Source organism: Mytilus trossulus, chromosome 2, assembly GCF_036588685.1.
Source record: "Mytilus trossulus isolate FHL-02 chromosome 2, PNRI_Mtr1.1.1.hap1, whole genome shotgun sequence".
Classification (NCBI taxonomy): domain Eukaryota; kingdom Metazoa; phylum Mollusca; class Bivalvia; order Mytilida; family Mytilidae; genus Mytilus; species Mytilus trossulus.
The window spans coordinates 77620067-77636505 of NC_086374.1; the positions used below are offsets into that span (position 1 = coordinate 77620067).

At 35.4% G+C, this 16439-nt stretch overlaps 1 protein-coding gene across 1 annotated transcript; it reads right to left on the minus strand.

The window, feature by feature from the left end:
• Nucleotides 1–285: 285 nt before the first annotated feature.
• Nucleotides 286–12093, minus strand: LOC134706010 (uncharacterized). The gene is made up of 5 exons (XM_063564723.1): nucleotides 11955–12093; nucleotides 3963–4109; nucleotides 1990–2231; nucleotides 1214–1567; nucleotides 286–681 (listed from the first exon to the last, which is right to left on the minus strand). The coding sequence occupies exons 1-5, from the start codon at nucleotides 12091–12093 to the stop codon at nucleotides 286–288; spliced, it is 1278 nt and encodes a 425-aa protein (XP_063420793.1).
• Nucleotides 12094–16439: the final 4346 nt, after the last annotated feature.

A 16439-nucleotide genomic window follows, 5' to 3' on the forward strand; every position in this document is an offset into this window, starting at 1 on the left:
GTAAAAATCTTTCCTTAGTCCTTGTTACATATTCGCTGGCATTTTTTGCAGTGCTGCCATTAGGCAACTGATACTGCACATCCAGTTGAATTCTTAGTTCCCTTCCAAAAAGAACATAAGCCGGGGAAAACTTTGTAGATTCATGTTCACTAGTTCTATACCCCATCATCACTTTTTGTAGGTGAATATCCCAGTCTCTTTGATTTTCTTTGACGTACTTGCTGAGCAAAGAGAGAAGTGTTCTATTGAATCTCTCAACATGACCGTCTGATTGGGGTGGTAAGCTTAAGTAGTCGTCCTAGTTTTATCAACTCCTAGTAACTTACATAGTTCAGATATAAGTCGAGACTCAAATTCAGGCCCCTGGTCACTATGCAATTGAAATGGTGCACCAAATCTACTTATAAACTGATCAATGAGGATTTCGGCGATCACAGGAGATGTGTGATTCCTTAAAGGGAAAGCCTCTGCCCACTTAGAGAAATAATCTCCAATTACCACAATAAATCTGTTCCCTTGATCCGACATAGGCATTTCCAATATATCTATTGCTATTTTCTCAAATGGAGCTCCAGAATAATGTGGTTGTAACGGCACTCTAGCTGTTCTACTCGGATTCTTCCTTGTAACACATTCAACGCAGTTAGCGACATAATTTTCAAGGTCACGCCTCATTCCAAACTAATAAAATCTTTCAGAAACTTTCCAAATGTTTTTGACACTCCCAAAAGTCCCCCTAGTGGGCTAGTATGAAGGTTGTATAGTTTTTCATTAATTAATTTGCGTGGTACAACCATCTTCAATTTATATTCTTCTTTCCTTGCATTTTTCCATCTTATATATAACATTTCATTGTGTAATACCAATTGGTCAAACTTGCTCCACAAGTCCTTAACCACAGGACTTTTCCCTTCAACGTCACGGAATTCAGGTCGTCTATTTCCAATGTCCCAAGATAATAGATGCGGTGTGAGTGCCAATGAGACAACTCTCGATCCAAATAACAATTTAAAACAAAAAGTAAACCATTAAAGATCGATGTACGGCCTTCAACACGGAGCCTTGACTCACACCGCTATAAAGGGCCCAAAAATTACTAGTGTAAAACCATTCAAACGGGAAAACCAACGGTCTAATCTACATAAAAAAAAAACGAAAAACGAGAAACACGCATAAATTACACAAACAATCGACGACTAAATTGCCTATTTACAGCAGAGGTAGCGATATTATTCTCACCATTACCACACTGGTGGCATGGTATTCTAGACATTCCGTCCGCATTTCTGAGACGTTTACCTTCTCTGTGTTCTATAGAAAATTCATACTCTGATAACTGTGTGATCCACCGAGCAGTCTGACCTTCCGGTTCCTTCATTGAGAAAAGCCATTTCAGTGCTTTGTGATCTGTTCTTGTCTGAAATTTCTTGCCAAACAGATAATGACGATATTGTTTAATGAAAAACACAAATGCTAGAAGCTCTTTTATCGTAGTACAGAAGATCCTTTCAGACTTGCTCAATGTTCGACTCGAATAAGCTATAACGACTTCCTTTTCATTCTGGATCTGTGAGAGGACAGCATCTATTCGAAAATCACTCGCATCAGTATCGACTATGAACTCTCAGTCACTGCGCGGAAAAACTAAAACAGGTACCGTCGTTAGTCTCCTCTTCAACTCCAAGAATGAATCTTGGCATCGATCATTCCAAATAAATGATGTATTTGGTGAATCAATTTATATAATGGTGATGCAATATTTGAATACTTTGAAACAAATCGTCTTTAATACGAGGCGAGTTCTTGAAATTGCTGAACCTCTGTTGCAGATTTTAGAGGGGTCCAGTTATTAACAGCTTTGATTTTTGCTTCATCGGGTTCAATACCTTTTTCTGAAATTACATGACCTAAACAATTAATTCTTGATTTCAAAAGGTGACATTTGGAAGGTTTTAACTTCACGTTCGCTCCTTGATTTATTTCGAATACCTTCTTGAGTCTGACTAAATGTTCATCGAAAGTGTGACTTAAGATGATGATGTCATCAAGGTAAACTAAACACGGGTCCCACTGTAATCTCGCCAGAACTGTTTCCATCAGTCTCTGAAAAGTGCTTGGTGTCCCACAGAGACCATACGGCATGACATCAAACTCGTAAAGTCCCCAGTTGGTTGTAAACGCACTCTTCTCTCTGCTTTGAGCATCTAATTCTATCTGCCAGTAACCACTAACTAAATACAGAGAAGAGAATAATTTTGCCCCTGCAAGAGCATCCAACGTTTGGTCTATCCGTGGTAAGGGGTATGCATCATTTTTAGTGACTGGATATATCAGGCGATAATCAATACAAAACCTGGTAGTCCCATCCTTCTTAGGCACCAAAATCACAGGAGCTGCTCAAGAGCTACATGATGGCTGAATAATCCCTTCCTGTAACATATTGTCGATGTGATCTTTGATTTCTTTCTGCTTGATAATAGGCACACGTCTTATCCCTTGTCGCAGGGGACAATTACTACCTGTTTCAATGTGGTGTTTCTTTCACTAAATAATTCAAAATTTGGTGACTATGTGGAACGCATCTATCCCATTGAACTATAGATAAAGGATACTACAGATACAGTTGAGTCGGCTTCATATCTTGACTTACATCTAGAAATTGACAATGAGGGTCGATTGAAAACAAAACTTTACGACAAAAGAGATTATTTCAGCTTTCCAATTGTGAACTTTCCATTTCTAAGTAGCAACATTCCAGCAGCACCTGAATACGGTGTATATATCTCCCAATTGATACGATATTCTCGTGCTTGCATTTCCTATTATGATTTTCTTGATAGAGGGTTGCTGCTCACAAGGGAGCTATTAAACCAAGAGTTCCAAATGGTGAAGTTGAAATCATCCCTTCGGAAATTTTACGGACGCCATCACGAGTTGGTTGACCGTTACGGAATAACCGTTTCACAAATGATATCGGATATGTTCCTTACGTCGTAACTACAATCCCCTTCCCTTTCATGAATGTGACCTACCGAGTTAAGACTATTTACCGGATTTTTTATCACATAAGCAACACGACGTGTGCCACATATGGAGCAGGATCAGCTTACCCTTCCGGGGCACCTGAGATCACCCCTAATTTTGGTGGGGTTCGTGTTGTTTATTCTTTAGTTTTTTATGTTGTGTCATGTGTACTATTGTTTGCCTTTTTGTCTTTTTCATTTTTAGCAATGGCGTTGTCAGTTTGTTTTAGATTTATGAGTTTGACTGTCCCTTTGGTATCTTTTGTCCCTCTTATTACCAATGAGGTTCGACCAAGATCAGCTGGTCCGTTTGAAAAAATGCTGTTATATCCCTTTAACAGGGAATTGAGTCTTCCTTTTTGTTCAAAATTTAATGAACAATCAACATGCATTTTATCAATTATGTTCCTGATATGCCAGTACAAACCGTAGAACCGTTTACCGCACCACAAACACCCGTGTCTTTATCAAAGTCCTCATCAATCGTAGAGAAAATCCCTAGAGTAGTGTTTTTGTGGATTGTCAAATCTTCACTTGAAAAATTTACTACCCTCAATGGTACAGTCAATTTTTGAGACGTTACAAGGTTTCGCGCTAACAGTACAGGTTTCTCATTTGTTTGTCTTAATTTTGATTCAATTATACCGACATAGTTTGTCGTCATAATCTCTCCTCTGCCCTTAACAACAAATTATCCGTCAATAATCTTTTCATGTCCAGCAGGAATTACTTCTGTTTTTGCAGATTTTATGTTACACGCAAGATTAGCGTTTCCTTTCTTTATGCAAATATTTGTTGTTTTAGTTTTCAATGCCATGGTATCAAAACCAATTATCAATTTATGGGCCCTCATAAAATCAACCACAAGGATGCACTCCTAGGCCAGGTCCCTAGCTACTAAAACTGACTGTATTCCCACTTCCTGTCCTATACAAATACTTAGTTTTGTTTTCCCTAGTATATCAAAAATAGGTTCACCATTTGCTGATACGACCTTGTGCTGTTCCCTTGCTAACTCAAGTGTACTAGGTACATTAGTGCTACTTCCTGCTGCACACCTGTACCTAATATCTAGGTCAAGTTTGTCTTTAGAACAATATTAAATAACAAATTATGGTTCAGATATATTTATAATGATTTTTTTTTATATAAATATATATGTATAAACACCAGTTTATATTCAAACAAAACTTGACTACAATGTATGAGCTACCACCTGCTGCTCAGCGTGTATCAAGAGTACAAACAAGTATTCTTAATACCTTAACTGAACATAACAACTTGTTACCAAAAGGATACAAAATAGCATTTATAGTTTTACATTAATTGTCCTCTCTTAAAATCCCAGGAGTCTTCCCTGTCACTACCCTCTGACTGTGAATGTTCTACAAACGAGCTGCCAGATTTTATGTCATCTGACGATTGTGCATCCTCCGCTTTTGTATAACCAATTTCAGCTCTGATAGCTATAATTAACTGTGAAAACACTTTTGTTTAATAGCCAAAATACCATGTATTCCGAAAATCGTTTTTATATACTTTTTGATACTTTTTACCTCGTTTTACTTTTCCAAGCCTGCAAACTGATCTGTGTCAAGAAATTGTTCGTCAGCCTTTTAAATGTCCTGACTGTTCACAATTTCCAAAAAATATTTTTTCATTTAACAAAAATCCTTTTGAAACTTGAGCAGATCATCGTCCGATATCTCTGAAACTGTCAACTTCTTATTCTCAAAACAGTGTTCCTTGTAATTCTTAAAAACTTATTGGTGGCACAGTTAAAAACCCGACTAAAGCATTTGGTAATTTCTGTTTAACAGCTGCTTTAAATTCTAATATATTTTCGTATATTTCAAGACCTTTAGCACCTGAATATACTAGCTCACGTTCCCTGTTTTTATTTTTAATAAATTTTGTGAAGTCGTTTATCCCAATTGCAACTTTTACGATTATTGGGAGACATCTATTTGTGTCCACACTATTTAGACTTTGTAAGAAAACGTCCTTTAATTCATTTACTGTGGCTCCACGGACAATACAATATTCTATTTAAAAGTCAGGTGGCTGTTCAAATATTCTGTTAACTGTCAAAATTGTTACCACGTGAACAATTAACGCTAGTGGCCCGATTTGCGCTCCATCCACACCGCTGTTACCACTGTAACACACAAGAAGTAAACGTATCAATCAGTTTATTATTTACATTGGTAATTGAAAATAACGCCATATATGATCAATTATAAGTCGTCGCCGACTTCAGCAACTTCCCCGAAGTCCTGTGTTTAAAAATTTCCCTCTAGAACAATTTGCCGATAATTTTAAGAAAATGTGATCTTTTATCTATAGAATGGATAATAATTATTTGATATACCGTCCGAATCCCGCGATGAAGAAAGGTGTTATATTGTACGATATAGTGTTTGTTACGTTATCAGACTAGATCGGTGATTAGTCGGACCGGAAGTGAGAGATTACGGAACCAGATGAGTTATATTTTACTCTTTTTTCCTTGAAAATTACGTAATTCATAAATCTGCCATAGATTAGGAGAAAACAAAAATCTACCATAGATTTGACGTTTGTAACGTCAAATTTGACATAGATTAGGAATCTATGGAAAGCCAACGGGGTCGAAATTCTTACTTCGTATCTTGTCAATGTGTAACTTGTAACTGTGTGATTTGTCAATTTGTATATTGATGTTTTGTAACTTGTCGATTCGTACATCATACAAGTTATAACAAATACAATATTTTTGTACATGTTATAACCTGTACAAAATCGCAACTTGTACACGACATATATATTAATAATAAACATGCCTACTGAATAGTTCTGGTCAAAAAGCTTAAAAATTGCCGCTATATTTCCTTTCTAATAAATAGACCAGACGTGTCTTTTTCTGTTAAGGACAATGATCACAAAGTTTCAGAAAAATATGTTTCATGAAGAATGTTGGCAAAATGTGTGTTCATGTAATTGTATGTTTGAAAACGATTCTTAAATACTCCTCCCTCTCGTGTTTATAGCATGCAAATACTAAAACAATGTCGTATATGCTTACTTTGTAAAAACAAGAGAGAGCTGAAATAGTTTTCATTAGACCACGCTTCATTATCAATATCTTTGGATCTACTCTTCAACATTTTTGGCCTTCAGCATGACTTATGTAAATTTATAACTCACTTTTGTTTTATAAACTATAAGATCATTGCATGAGGCGAATGTCATTTTGATGTTTTAAATATATATCCTCTACTCTGAAAGCATTTATTTGTGGCCTTTGGATGTTGTCTGTTCCATTGGCGGGTTGTTGTCGTTAGAAACCCACCCGATTTCAATTCTCAATTTTATTTATAGACACATCTATCCTGGATATCCTCTTATGTGTCAACTAGAATGAAAGTATTTTACTATTGCCTTCAAAGTGGACACTCACAATATTATAATCCATCAAATAAAGATATGTCCATAAATAGTCATAAGAGGAACATAAGATATGTTCTAAGATATATATCTTAGGACAGGTCTTAGGAATGCTTTGTAATATCGACCCCTGGAAATTAATTATATCAAAAAAGGACAATACACACTAACATGAAGAAATAATACAGTAAAAAAGTTATGAAAATGTTATTGAAGTCAATATCATCTGTTATTCCATATTGGTATAATTTTAGTAGGTTTCTCTATATGAATTGGATTTTGAATAAAAAAGCATATTCACCTGAGAAAGTGTTATTCACCGCGCTAAACGTTACGCGATTTTACATGCTACGTTATTGTAAAATGTTTCATGTAAAATTTGTTTTGGTATATGTTTGTCATCAAATACATTTTCTTTCCACGGAAAATGGAATAAAACAATTAATGTCTTTTGTTATGTATATTTTACTTCTTTAAGATTTATTTTAAATTTTGTACAAGTTAAACCCATTTTTAAGCAATATTTTGTACAGGTTATAACATGTATGGGGTACTTTTGTACATGTTATAACTTGTATTTTTGCATCATACAAGTTATAACATGTACAATATTTTTGTACATGTTATAACCTGTACAAAATCGCAACTTGTACACGACATATATATTAATAATAAACATGCCTACTGAATAGTTCTGGTCAAAAAGCTTAAAAATTGCCGCTATATTTCCTTTCTATAAAAGATTACAACCAAAAAGACCAAAATATTTACTAGTCCCTCGATCTCAACAGCTGCTTAACGCCCAGTCCTCCAGATATGAACCTTACCCGGTGCCACACCTCCATAAAGCCCGGCAACCTTACCATATCTAATATTTTGTCGATCGGATGGTTCACTAACCGAAATGATTCACGATGTTAATCAATAAGGCTATTTGTTTTGAAATTTGCATATCAAAATAAATAAAAAAATAAATCATTTGCAATGAATTTGTAACAATATAATCATAATATCTAATTCACAAACCATGTTGTATTCCGCCTGCCTCTTCTGTCGTGCAGTCATTCAGGATCCCTGGCTACCATTTTACTCTAAAAATTACTCACTTTATACCCCAGGGCCAAACCCCAAATCATGTGCAAATATTTTCATGGAGAAATAAAATTAGTGCAAGCATATTTGAGATAATTGCCTCTGTCATGCAAATGCGAGATGGCGAGATATTTTCTCTGACAAGTCAAAGGGATAGGGCGTCACTTTGGTTAAAAGTGGGTGTATAAAAAAGGGGGCGGTTGAGATCTAAAATAAAATGTGTAACCCCTCAGCCGTATTTTAGCGTCTGTCCTAAGTCAGGAGCCACTGGCCTTTGTAAGTCTTGTATGATTTTTAATTGTAGTTTCTTGTGTATAATTCGGACTTTAGTATGCCGTCCGTTATCAAAGAACTACTAGTATTCAAATTTGTTTAGGTGCCAGTTGAAGGACTTCTCCGGGTGCGGGAGTTTCTCGCTGCATTGAAGACCCATATTGGTGGCCTTCGGTTGTTGTCTGCTCTATGGTCGGGTTGTTGTCAATGTTATGATAATTGTTAAATTGGGCCCTTTGCCAGCAATTCAGTGTTCTTTTTGAACGAGTTTTTTTTTAATTGTCTGGTTCTATAACACTGAGAAACCAGCCCCTGTACCACCTCGTATATATAGTTTCAGTTTGGTGAGCGTGTTTGAGACGCAACCAACTTCTCTGGATTTGTCTCCTGTTATAAATCTCGCAGGTTGTCGCTGTATTCTTTCAAGCTTATTGATGTTTGTAGATGTGTACTGGTCCCATACTATTGATCATATGATATCCCATTATTGACCTGACCATTGAAAAATATACGGTTTTCTTGCATTCCGATAAAGAATATCTCAAATTTCTTATCAGGAATCCTAGTGTTAATTTGCCTTCTTGGCTACGTTGGAAATATTGGTGGTCCATTTAAGGTCCTCGTTTAGTTTTCTGGTTCCTTCAGATTTTATTTCAAAATAGTACATATTCAATACAGTTTTGATATAAAGTATACATTAATTAAGTGACTCATTTAAAATAATTTTTCACTTCAGTTTTTTTTGTAAAGTACAAATATGATATGCGTATAAAACATTTTGTATTCTTCATTACTCATGCAGGAGCCAAATATATAAAGATTGTTCTTCCATTTACTTCTTGTATTAAAAGATCATTAGATAATTTCATATTGAGATTATAATATTAAGTAATAATGGGTGTCAAACCATTTCTCCCAGTTAGTCCAAAATTTGCGGCCCAGGATAATATTAGTATAAATTTTCAAGCCCCGTCTTAATATATTTCATGTATTTAGTCTTATTTTGACCCAGTTAAATATAAAGTAGAAATTTCCTGCCAAGTGACAGTAATATATTTGCAAAGTTGATAAGGAAGCCCGTTCCAGCGACACATCTATATATACCTTAATACAGGAAGTGACAAACCCCATCCCAGGTTTGGTGACCAGTACATTAGTAAACAAACATGCTTATTTGAGGTCACCTCTATATAAAACCGAGTCCCTGGTATACATGCCATATAAAACAATCAAATGCATTTATCTATTTGTTTCTTTTATATGTATGTGGTGGTGTACTGTCCTACAGAACTGATATAAATTACTTTGGTATATATATTCCATATGGCGGTGCACATACTTACAGGAGGCTTATACACATAAGAAGAGACCGAGCGCCATCTGTCGTCATAATGATTGTTAGCATAATACAACGATGACATTTCACACATTGACAAATCATCAATAAACAAATTGACAATTTACGAATCGACAAGTTACAAAACATCAATATACAAATTGACAATTTACGAATCGACATGTTACAAAACATCAATATACACATAGACAATTTACAAATCGACATTTAACGAATCGACAAGTAACAAAACATCAATATACCAATTGACAAATCACACAGTTACAAGTTACAAATTTACAACTCACGAATTAAGAATTTTGACCCCGTTGGCTTTCCATAGGAATCTGCCATAGATTTGGAACCCGTCATAGATTTGAGTCCTTCATATATGTACTTGCAAATACATTTCAAGAATACAATTGAATATCTTAATATTAAAAATCTTTTTCCGTTTATAATGAGCCTAGATGAAAAAACAACTGTTGGAAAATTATTTTTTAAAAATACATGTTTGATTTATTCTTTTCAAGAATTTAGTTGCAAGATCAATAAACACAGATATTCCTAGAATTTGATGTTTAGAATAGTTGCCCTAATCCACGCCTTGTAAACCATCTGATCTCACCAAATGGTTGAGAAGGAAAAAAGTATTCAGGCACTTCCTGTTGTGGTTTTCTGGTTCAAAATATTCAAAATAAACAAAGGGTAGGTCGACTTTACTGAAAATCAATGACTTTTTTTGTAAAAAGGGAGAATGTCATGCCATAGATAAATGATAATTGTAGCTAATATGTCTCTGTTTGGTTCAAAATATCTGATATTGAAGTCACAATCACTTTTCTCCTACGAACTATCATGTTTACTTTCTTCAAATCCGATAAAACTGCTATGATTTTAATGACCTAGCAATTTGTGTTTTTTTATGCTTTACGATAACCACGTCTGTTAATTGCAAAAATATTTTTGGTCAAGCCTATTCTAAGCAGGAAAATGAAAAATTCTAAATGGTTGACTGAGATATAAAGGTACTGGTTGTGTCTTTCTGGTTCCTTTGTGTCATAAAGTATATTATTGTTAAAATATGGGCGCTGAGGTTTCAAAGGTCAAATTAACTACGACTAGCAATTCAACATGCGTGCAATATTACTATATAAAGACAAAAACTGATAAAATAGCTATGGTAAAGATTATTTAAAATAATTAAATGTAATTTCTATTTTAAAAATAAAGTTATTTCCTAAAATGAACAACGAAACTATATCAGTGAGCGGTACTATTCGAGTTAACCTTTTTGCGGTTAACCTGATGTATGTTTTCTGTCTGTGGTAAGTTAAAATCTAAATACTGATACAGTTTCAAAAATTGCCGATAGAAAAATGCATCATCATGGCATGCTTTACAAGTATAAAGAAGATTATTTTATAATATTTATCTATTTATGTTTTAGATGATTTAGATTCCTAACAGACTTTATTTAATGTCGAAAATGCTTACATTTATGAAGAAATAAAAAGGGGGTCCTTTTCTAGGTTTAATTTTTCATACAGGATGACTTCATAGATCTTCATTAATTAATGGTGGTGGTGATAATCTATTTGTCAGTAAAATATGTCATTTTTATGCCCCACCTACGATAGTAAAGGGGCATTATGTTTTCTGGTCTGTGTGTCCGTTCGTCCGTCTGTCTGTCCGTTCGTTCGTCCGTCTGTATGTCCTTTCGTCCGTCTGTCCCGCTTCAGGTTAAAGTTTTTGGTCAAGGTAGTTTTTGATGAAGTTGAAGTCCAATCAACTTGAAACTTCGTACACATGTTCCTTATGATATCATCTTTCTAATTTTAATGCCAAATTAGAGATTTTACTCCAATTTCACGGTCCAATGAACATAGAAAATGATAGTGTGAGTGGGGCATTCGTGTACTGAGGAAACATTCTTGTTTATCCAATTTCACGGTCCATTGAACATGAAAAATGATGGTGCGAGTGGGGCATTCGTGTACTTTGGACACATTCTTGTTGTCATTATATTACTTATCACAAAAAAAATAACGATTTTGAAACTGCTTTATGCAAGTACTATATAAAGTGACGTCCAACTTTAATTAAGTGTAATCGCACGTTTGGTATTGAAATGATTATAACTTTGATTGTTTGTTCACAACTGCATTCAGGGCACATCCTTAATATTTGGTAATATTCATCAACATTTATAGTATACCCCAGGCCCCGTCACACTAGGCCATGATCGCACTACGATCTGTATAAAAAAATGCTTTTGACGATTGTACTGCGATTGTGTAGATCGCAGTATTGTCGTGGTACGGTCTTGAGGTCTTGAAGATTGTATTGAGAGTAGTCAACATGTTCAAAACAATCGTGATATGTCGTTGCGAAATCATGTCTAAGTAGATGCGCGGTAAGGTCGTAGTCCACAAAGATCGCTGTGCCATCGTATCTTGAGCGCGATTCTAGTCGCCTTAATAATGCGACCCAACCACTACGACTTTTCTACGGTTATGCTTAGCTGTTCAAGACCGTATCCTTTAAAAAAAAAGTCGATTCTGATTGATTGATTGTTGGTTGCTTTACGCCGCATTAGCACAAAAAGGCTATATCGCGGCGAGCAAAGTCGTCAGACAGTCGATTCTAGTACGATCAAGCCCGGTGACCTCATAACGCTCTTCTTAAAAGACCTGACTTCGATCATATTACTACGACGATTTCCAGCTCTATAGTCGTGATCATTGTCATTTTCACATAAAGATATAAAAGCTCTCCAGGTTTTGTTTGTATGTATTTTGGACCTTCTGTCTCTTTTTTCCTATGGGCATACATTACACATTTCATTGTGTCATTTCCACTATCTTTCATTAAAACATCGTTATTTGATCTACATTGACCAGCAATATGCTGTGATTCAGGTTGGATTGGTCGGTCCAACATTTTAACTGGATCAGGCGGATAACGCCAGAGGACCTCTGTCTCTACCACTATATATATATATTACTACTACTTCTACTAGTATGTCTTTGTTCCAATGATACAGAAAAAGGCTAAACATATGTGTGTGTGTCTATGCTTAGCATACACGTTCTGCTTAAAACTGTGGTCACACTTTACCAGATAGCTCGAAAGGACGCCGAAAGGATGAACAAAACTTTTCCATTTACACCATTTTCATCCAGTAGGAGTCCACGATGTAATGAACAAATGAAACGGACGTGTAGTATGCCGAGAAATGGCACTCTCCACAAGAGACCAACATGACACAGAAATTAACAACTATAGGTAACCATACGGCCTTCATCAATGATCAAAGCCCATACCGCATACATATGTAGTCAGCTATAAAAAGCCATAAATATTCATGATACTAAAGAAAACCAACATACCAATAATTGTTTTTTCTGACGCGATTTTCAATTTGTGTGTATCCGTTTTATAATCAAATATCGTTCTGTTATTCTTCTGTTCATGTCCGTCTCACGTCCGTTTTAACCTTTATATGTCCGGTAAAGTCCGTTAGAGAGCCTGTCTACCGGACCTGCAACGGATGTATAACGGACAAGTAATAGATACAAAACGAACACAGAACGGGCGAGTTGAAAAAGATCTCAACATTGTTCCAGAATATCTCAACCGATACCAGAAAATCTCAACATGATCTACTTTATAACATATTTAGCTTAATGAAATTATATTAGTAAAGAAAAGAGCAAACTGTAATTTTATGTTTATAAGGTTTTAGAAAAATACTAATTTACTGATATATACATTTTGTCAATAGCTGACTGCACTGGCCACATTTACCTGCAGGAGAAAAGTCATTCCGATGTCATTTTAAATCATATTGGTCCGTGTTATACACAAAACAAATCCTAATTCAATTATCTATGGCATGACATTCTCCTATTTTACAAAAAAAACTCATCGATTTTCAGTAAATTGACGAAATGTCGACCTACCCTGTGTTTATTTTTAGATATTTTGAACCAGAAAGGCTCAACAGGAAGTGCCAGAATACTTTTTCCCGTCTCAACATTTGGTTGAGATTAGATGGTTTACCAGGCGTGTCATCGTTTAGTATCTTATATTTGTTACGGGGCATTAGTCAGCATTGGTAATTTCCTACAAAAAAGACACAAGCATTAATTTTTCGGTGTTATTTTGTTGAAGAAGATATACAGAAAAGAGAGAAGTCAAAATACGAATACGAAAAAAATCACAAAATCAACTATCACCTATGCCGGCTGTTGTAAACTCCGTTGTCCTCAAATCATGATAATTCCTAGCTATTTGATTCCTTTTGTGTTAATAACAATTTATCTTTTCGTGCAAAAATGCGGTGGTAATGTTGAAAGAACGACCGTGCAAGGGCTGTATAGCCAGTCAAGGGCGTTAAAAAATACCATTTGTTGTAAGTTGAAAGACGAGTTAACGTGTTTAAACTTTCAAATAGTCTTACATAACGTAATGACTCAAAAACAAAGACCCTCGCCTGTAGTGCAAACTCATTTACAGCGCCCCTCCCCTACTATGTCCTTTAATGTCGACTCATTTACAGCGCCCCTCCTCTACTTTGCCCTTTAATGTCGACTCATTTACAGCGCCCCTCCCCTACTATGTCCTTTAATGTCGACTCATTTTACAGCGCCCCTCCCCTACTATGCCCTTAAATGTCGACTCATTTACAGCGCCCCTCCCCATCTATGTCCTTTAATGTCGACTCATTTACAGCGCCCCTCCCCTACTATGTCCTTTAATGTCGACTCATTTCTAGCGCCCCTCCCCTACTTTGTTCTTTAATGTCGACTCATTTACAGTCCCCTCCCCTACTATGCCCTTTAATGTCGAATCATTTACAGCGCCCCGCCCCTACTATGCCTCTTAATGTCGACTCATTTACAGCGCCCCTCCCCTACTATGCCTCTTAATGTCGACTCATTTACAGCGCCCTTCCCCTACTATGTCCTTTAATGTCGACTCATTTACAGCGCCCCTCCCCTATTATGTTCTTTAATGTCGACTCATTTACAGCGCCCCTTCCCTACTATGTCCTTTAATGTCGACTCATTTACAGCGCCCCTCCCCTACTATGTTCTTTAATGTCGACTCATTTACAGCGCCCCTCCCCTACTATGCCCTTTAATGTCGTCTATATAGTCATGAAACGTTTACCACTGGATATTGGACCAACAAATACCGGAAACTACTAATCATGTACAAATAGCCATGTCCATGCATAGTTTATATATTTATCCTATTTAAGGGAGAGACTGGTTTCAATTAGCTGCAACTCCGAACCTCTGAATTTTTGTCATTACAAAAACGAATTTGTCTACAAAATTGAATTTTGTCATCACAAAATTGAAGTTCTCATAAAACAAGTCTGTATCACTTATTTTTATTAGACAAAAATGATTTTGGTATGACAGAATTGATTTTTGTACAAAACCACAAGAGTCCAATTCGGCGCCCCGTATCATCAGCCTGTCTATTTGTCCACTCGTCTGTCTGTTTTTTCCACAGTCTCTGTAATAGCCCTCTAGTCTGTTTACATTCAAAACAGGATATGTGTTCACAAGTCTGTGTACATGTTTACCAGTCTGTTTATTTCCACTAGTCTGTCTACATTTTTCATTAGTCTGTCTATGTGTCTATACTTGTCTGTCTGCGTAAGACAAAATTGACAAAATTGTGTTTTGTCTCACAAAATTAGACAAAATTCAATTTTGTCGTCATAAAAATCAGTTTTGTCTCACAAAAGTCAATTTTGTCTCACAAAATTGAAACTTGTCTCACACAACTGACTTTTGTGTTTTGATTTCCATAACAGGTAATAAAAGTCAATTGTGTATGCAAATACGTTTATATTTGCATGTATACCTTTTTGACAAAATTGACTTTTGTCATGACAAAAATGAATTTTGTCTACAAAAATGAATTTTGTCTACAAAAATGAATTTTGTCATCACAAAAACGAATTTCTCTACAAAAATGAATTTTGTCATCATAAAATTGAAGTTCAGTCTCATAAAACAAGTCTGTATCACTATTTTTTTATAAGACAAAAATGATTTTGGTATGACAGAATTGAATTTTGTACAAAACCATTAGAGTCCAATTCATTTTTCATTAGTCTGTCTATATATAGATGTGTCTACTTGTCTGTCTGCGTGTTAAAAAGTCTGAGTTCACATTCACCGGTCTGTCTATGTCTACTATTATGTCTACAGGTCCACCGTCTCAGCCCTGTCTCCGTGTTGACTAATCTATCTACATGTTTACAAGTCAGTTTACGTTTCCACTAGTACTATAGTGTGTCTACATCTCTACTAGTCTGTGCATGTTTCCACCAGTCTGTCTACATGTCTACCATACTGTGTCGGTCTGTATGTCTACCATACTGTGTCGGTCTATATGTCTACCATACTGTGTCGGTATGTATGTCTACCATACTGTGTCGGTCTATATGTCTACCATACTGTGTCTACAAGTTCATCAGCCGTCTGTAATTTCATTTTTGTGGGTATTATTTTGTCTGATCGTCCAAATCTTCAATATGCTGACATTTACATGCATCTTTTGACCTGGTAATATGGAACGCCATAGCTGTCTTATGTGTCTTTTTTATTGCTTTTCTATTATAAGATGGTGCTTTTCTATTATAAGATGGTGCTTTTTTATTATAAGATGGTGGTTTTCTATTATAAGATGGTGGTTTTCTATTATACGAAGGTGGTTTTCTATTATAAGGTGCTTTTCTATTATAAGGTGCTTTTTTATTATAAGGTTCTTTTCTATTATAAGGTACTCTTTTATTATAAGGTGCTTTTCTATTATAAGTTGCTTTTTTATTATAAGGTGCTTTTTTTATTATAAGGTGCTTTTTTATTATAAGGTGCTTTTTTATTATGTGATAGTGGTTCCCCTGATTAACCGGAAAACAAATAAGATATTGACACTTTTTTTATCAGTTCAATATGATTAACGCGTACATCGGCGAGTGGGAATACCATCCGGTCAACTTTTTTACTATAACGTTTATATTGTCGTATCCAATATTCATTATTCTCACAGATTCCTGAATTTCATGGACAAATATTGTAAAAGAAAAGAGATATCAACACTTGTTGTCGACAAGTTGAATATCTGTATAGCGTATATCGGCGAGTGTAAATACCGTCCGGTCAACTTAATTTGCTCAAAAATATTTGTTGTCACTTATTTTGTTTGATTTTCATAAAATTCATTTTAATATCTTTAAGGTCTACAAATATTAAACCAAT

Coding starts and splice junctions, on each gene's coding strand:
- LOC134706010 (XM_063564723.1), bottom strand. CDS start 12,093: ATGTTGGACCGACCAATCCAACCTGAATCACAGCATATTGCTGGTCAA. Junction 4,110..11,954: donor TAGGAAAAAAGAGACAGAAG/GTCCAAAATACA, acceptor ATTGTTCTAAAG/ACAAACTTGACCTAGATATT. Junction 2,232..3,962: donor ACTAGGGAAAACAAAACTAA/GTATTTGTATAG, acceptor CTCTGTATTTAG/TTAGTGGTTACTGGCAGATA.